General features: G+C 48.4%; 1 protein-coding gene across 3 annotated transcripts in view; it reads left to right on the top strand.

Moving 5' to 3' along the window:
- The first annotated feature begins 309 nt into the window (after window positions 1-309).
- Window positions 310-6,000, top strand: part of Egfr (epidermal growth factor receptor) — a 171,599-nt gene continuing 165,908 nt past the window's right edge. For all 3 annotated transcript variants that reach the window (XM_059275420.1, XM_059275419.1, XM_059275421.1), the window contains exon 1: window positions 310-640. In XM_059275420.1, the coding sequence (XP_059131403.1) occupies window positions 553-640 (88 nt within the window). In that variant the 5' untranslated portion in view covers window positions 310-552. The remainder of the gene's footprint in view (window positions 641-6,000) is intronic.

Genomic DNA, 6,000 nt, shown 5'->3' with positions numbered 1-6,000 from the left:
CAGATTTGGCTGGACTGCCTAGATCCTGAAACACAGCGGAAAGGAGTCCCCACTCAGAAATTAACCCCAAAGGCCACCCGCCGCCCTGCCGCACGCCGCAGGGACTCGCCCCAGAGCCTGGTCGGGTGGCGGCCAAGGCCATCCACCACCACCTTCCGGTCACTGCCTGCTTTCGATCCTCACGGCGAGTGCTTCCTCTCTCCTGCCATTCTCCTCCTCCTCGCTCCTCCCTATCCCTCCTCCTCTTTCTAGTCCCTCCTCCTCCCGCCCAGCCTCCCCACGTCCCGACCCGCGCGAGCTAGACGTCTGGGCAGCCCCAGCGCAGCGCGCAGCAGCCTTCCTTTGCTTCCTGCACAGTGCGCTCGTCCCGGGCCAGGGCGTCTGGAACGTGTCCCAGAGGACACGGCCTCCCAGACCGCCGAAGCCGGGTCACCTGGACGCGCGCCTGAGTCCGGGTCGCGTCGTTGCGTACGCAGTCACCGCGCAGACCGTGGAACTCCGTCTGTCTCGGATTAATCCCGGAGAGCCGAAACCAGCCTCTCCTGGGCAGAGATGGGACCCTCGGGGACCACGGGAACCGCGCTGCTGTTGCTACTGGCCTCGCTCTGCGCCGCAGGTGGGGCCCTGGAGGAAAAGAAAGGTAAGGGCGTGTCCCGCTGGCCCGCACCCCCTGCGGAGAGCGCTCGCCGAGCCCTGGCCGTCGGTGCGGGACTCTGCGATCCAGCCGCCCGCCCCTCCTCTGCTGTCTCCCAGAGGATCGGCTGGGACCGTGGGAGGAACTGGACGTTTCGTGTCTGGAATGGGCGAAACTGGGGCGGCCGAAGGAAGGGAGACCGGGTTGGGAACAAGAGGGGCTGCCAGCATAGCGTGGGAACCGCCGCTGTGCGCTCCGGGGCTCTCGACCGCTCCCAACTTAGTTGTCTCACTTTTCTGCGCTCAGTAGGCGTCCGGGAGCGGAAACGTGGTGCGGGGCAGCGCCTGGCATCGGCGCACGTGCGCCCAGTACTGTCAGAGCGAGCTAGAGAGACCCCAGGTCCGTTCGCGGGGCGAGCAAGTCCCACCCGCACAGTCCCAGAGTTTAGGGACTGGAGGAAGAACCAGCGCGCTCCAGTCAAGGCTGGGATCTCTGAGACAGGCGGTTTCTTGAGCGCGCCCTCCCGCACCTCTCTACTCAGCCCCGGTTCTCTTAGAGCCTGGCGGCCGGAGTCTCAAAGGGTTTCGCAGATTCCTGCGTGCCCTTTCGAGGGTGTGGAGCTGCAGCAATGACCTGGAAGTGTGGGCGACGTCTCTGTGACTAACCACCTGGGACCCCTAGGAGAGAATGGTGTGTTGGTGGTGATTCGCTTCTTCGCTAGCAAAAAAAGAGGGCGCACGGGGAGGCGGGGGAGGGGGGGCGGTGAGGTGGGTCGGTCCCGCCTCTTGGTCACACAGTACAGTACGCCAGGGACCTGCCAGGCTAGGTGCACTGGTTGGGGACCAGGGCTCCCTGCCAGACTGGAGCTAGTCTCGCTGGGTGGCTGCTTCCCTGGGATCCCCGAAGTTTGCCCTTTCCCAGAGGTGAGGACTTGGGCATGGGTAGCAGCATCTCTTGGCTTTGCAGTGGTATGGCTGAGGGCCCTGTGACAGCTGGGGCTTGTGAGTGCTTCACCCTTGGTGTTTCAAAATGAAGCCCACAGCAGCAAACTTTCTCCTTGCTATCTGAGACTTTTCCTCTTAGGATTTTTCTTTTAATTTTTTTTTTTCCCTTATGAAGTGATTGATATCGGGCCAACCAAAATATAACCCCTAATTAAAAAGAAACGGATTGATGTCCTTGGATCACATGTGCCAACTGTCCAGACGGAACATGACAAGTCTGGCTTCATGACTACCCGACCATAAACCCACTTGACACGAGAAACATGCCTCAGAAGGTTTAATTGCACAATTTCAAAATCCAGCCGCTCGGGTTCCAAGAGTCAGGTCTGCGCTTGCTGTTGATGTCATCGGCATCCAAGTTGGAGTTGGGGGTTGGTGCTGAGGGCGCCTCTGTTGGAGGGGGTGTAAGACTCAGTTTCCCAAACTTAACTACACAATGAAATCATTTGGGATTAAACATCAAACAAGCAAAACAAACTACTCCCCCTTCCTCCAGTGTTCAGCCCCCACTCCGTACACTCAGATTGCACTGGCCTGTCGTGAGAATTAGTTTTAAAAACTTTTGGAGCGTTTGGTTTGAGAGTCGCGGCCATCGAGGAAAGACTGGTAACATCTCCAGGAAGCCTACATGCCAATCCTTAGAGCTGCTTTGGGCTCTCAGGAGTCTGGGCAATCTTGGGGTTCAGGAAAAAAGCAGGGGTGATGTCAGTAATCAGGGTTAGCTTTTTTCACTGGTGGATCAGTGCGAAGCTTTTCTCCTACCTTCCTTAGCAGAAGGGCTCCCCTCCCCCTGCCTGTGACAGCCAGTAGCTGTGCACAGCTAACTCTAGGGTACTCTCAGTTGGGTGGCATCTGTCCCTGCCCACAGGAGGGACTCTGGCTCCTAAGTTTCAATTACCCTCTTAGAGGCCCGGTAGAACATCACTTTCTCACTTCAGCACTGCGCCCAGCTCTTCAGTGTTACTGTTTTGAACACTATTAGTGGTTTCAGATTTGTTTCTGGGTAAAACAGAAATGCCACTTTTTTCACCTGTTTGGATGGTATTTTAAAAACCAAATGCTTCTGGATATAGTAGTAAAAGTAACAGTTCATCTGTTAAAGTAACATAAAAAGGCTTAAGTTCTAAAGGGCAGATTACTGAAAACCTGAGACACTCTGCAACCTGCTGATAAAGGATTTGTTTGCTTAATTTGTTGGTTTTGTTCCAGACTGGCTCCCTTAAGTGAGGTTGGGGCTTACCCTTCCCTCCAGTCTATGGTATCATCTTTGCTTGTGCTCAGAGCAGAAGACGTTTTGACACTGCGTCCACTATCCTTACATCACATGTGACGAGTGACAACTCTCATCATCTATATGGGAGAACCTATGCACCATGCAGACAAGTGTGGTGATTTTCCCCACAGCTATCAAGAAATGATGCCAAGATCCAAGTTCCTTTCACCTCCAAACTCCACTGCCTCATTGTAGGAGTGCCAGGCTAGGTTAGTTGTGTAAATGACTCAGGTTTGAGGCTAGGAGAAAAGGGACCAGGAAATAGGCTGATAAGGATGATTTCCTGTCTACTGGTTCAGTGGCCTTCTCTCCTGTTCAGGGCTGCTGTGGTCTCCTGGATTAACTTTAACGGGGGCAATGCAGTCACTAAATCAAAATCAGGGCCAAGGATTGACTTGGTCTTTCTGAGCAAGCTTCTCCTGTACCATGGCAGGGGAAGGCACCTCTCTGGAAGAGACCCTGTGTGCAGAGCAGTAAGGACAGCAGGGATGATCAACTAGAGAGCCTTGTAGACATCATCAGCCTGCCCTGGTGTTGTCTGTGAAGACACTGGCATTCGGAAGGCTGGGTTATGTTAAAGAGAAAAAAAGTGGAATTCAGTTGACTTCTCAAGTGAAGGCCTTCTTTCTCTCTCTCAGAGAACTGGGTCTTGGGAAGCCCAGGCCTGTATTGATAGCTAGGAAGTCAGTGTTTGCATTCGAGGTCTGAGGTCTGGGTTAGGTGGAAAGTCCCACTGAAACTCCAGGCTTCAGGGATCTCCTTTCTAGATTCAGTGAATGTTTATTGCTCGCCTTAGATGTGCCAGGCATTATGAGTTTAAAGGTTATCTTAATGGTTTCTGTTATTGTCATAATGTTTATAAATTGCTGCACACCCTCCAATGCAGATCCCCACATCTTAAGTTAGCATCAAATCACTGTTTTATACAATAATAATCAAATCAAAAAGCCTTCTAATGCTGGGCAGTGGTGGCACACACACCTTTAATCCCAGCACTCGGGATCTCTGTGAGTTCGAGGCCACCCTGGTCTACAAAGTGAGTTCCAGGACAGCCGGAGCTGTTATATAGAGAAATCCTGTCTCAAAACAAACAAACAAAAAGCCTTCTAAGAGGTTCCCAAGCATGCCAGGATGTGAGCACAGCCATTTCCACAAGCACATCTCGTGTTATTTGGGATACACCTGAGGAAGGGGGGAATGGTGCTCCCTTACAGAGGACTTACACCTTGGTTGAGCTGGGGAAGGTATGTGTGCACAGTGCCCTGCAGGGCAGTGTTTAACAACAGATGTGATTTGAGATTTCCATTAGAGCACACAAAGGAGACGGCCTAATTCTGCCCACACGACAGATAGGAACGGTTTCTCAAAAAAGACATAGTTTGACTGAGTCTCTACAAGATTTCTGCTGATCTCAAACAAAAGAGGAAGAGTGTAGACACTCTTGTAACCCTAGCACCTCCCAGCAGCCCACCTTTCCTAGCCTTCTGTAACCCTGAAGTCCAATATGGTGAGTGCTAGAAATTTATACCTTCCTAAAGCACTTTAAAGAACACTATTTTGTCAAAAGTAAAGTGAGAAGTGACACAATTTACATTTTACAATAAATGCTATTATTTTTTAAAAAAAGTAACAAGAAAATATGAAGAACTAATTAGAATCTCTAGGTTGTAGTTGGGAGCCTTTAAAGTGTTCCATGCAACAACATTCTCCCCTAAACCTTGCTATGAATAAACAAAATAATGACTTTACATGTGTTATGAAACTCTTGTTACAGAAATCAGAGTCAGTCTCCTTAATTGTAGGCACAATAAATCCATATTGAATCACAATGAGCCCCCAAAAAGTCTCCCAAATTTAGCTATTGCTCCTTGTGAATTGGAAGATGCATTTGTTGTACACACTCACCTGTTTATTTGGACAATTATTCAGAACAAAGAGGTAGATTCATAACAAATAAGGAAAAGTATGGCTGCTGGCCTTATTTGCTTGGGCACTTTGCCTGTGTGTAAGAGGGAATGTAACCAAGGATCTCTGTCTACTTTGCAGGTGTTTCAAGAGAATTTGTAAAGGATTTTATTTTGAAGGTAGAAATGTGATACCAGGCCATTTTACTGTTAAAATGAGCGTGCATGCACTGGCTGGGTGATGTCATAACTGCTTTAGCAGCTGCATTGCTTCACATACTATTACTAAGACTATTTCAAATGCTCCTCTCCTGTATTCCACTTTGGGATAACACTGATGCACTGTGTATGATCTCAATGAATGACAAAACGTGATTTGTGTGTGGCAAACCTAATGGTGTGGTTTCTTTGCCTATAGTCATAAATTTTTCAATATTTTAGTGTCTTGAATATTAGGAATATGTGTGTATACATATATGCATGCAATAACAATGAATAAAAATAGAGGCTTTGATTTTGAAAGAGAGAGGGGAAGTGGGAGGGTTTGAAGGGGAGAGAGAAGGGAGAAGATTGTAATTATATTATAATCTCAAAAATTAAAAAAAACTAAAAGAATCATTTATTGAATTTGTGTAAGTCCTTAAGAACAGGTGTTCCTGAGCATTTCACATCACTTTGAAGGAGTTCAAAAGTTTTTTAAAAAGAATGTTTCAGATGTCAAAACCTGTTTTGGTTTTTTGTTTAAAGGAAAATACTGAATGCTTACAAGCTGTGGGGAGATTTAATTTAATCACACTTAACTTTCTCAACTTATACACTCATTGCCTGGTTTATTCTCATACCCTAACAGCCACTGTATGTGCTTAAAATTGTGCTGAGCACAGTCATTTAGAGGAGCCCTTTTATTATGTGTGTAGTACTAACTCGTAAAGTCTAATGCCTCAACTAGATTTTCTTACGTAAATTATATTTTAGTATAGCATTAGAAAGATAAGCAACGCTGGGCGGTGGTGGTGCACGCCTTTAATCCCAGCACTCGGGAGGCAGAGCCAGGAGGATCTCTGTGAGTTCGAGGCCAGCCTGGACTACCAAGTGAGTTCCAGGAAAGGCGCAAAGCTACACAGAGAAACCCTGTCTCAAAAAAACCAAAAAAAAAAAAAAAAAAAAAGAAAAAAGAAAAAAAGA

This window comes from Peromyscus eremicus, chromosome 10 (genome assembly GCF_949786415.1).
Source record: "Peromyscus eremicus chromosome 10, PerEre_H2_v1, whole genome shotgun sequence".
NCBI lineage: Eukaryota > Metazoa > Chordata > Mammalia > Rodentia > Cricetidae > Peromyscus > Peromyscus eremicus.
This window is presented reverse-complemented; position numbering and strand designations above follow the sequence as displayed.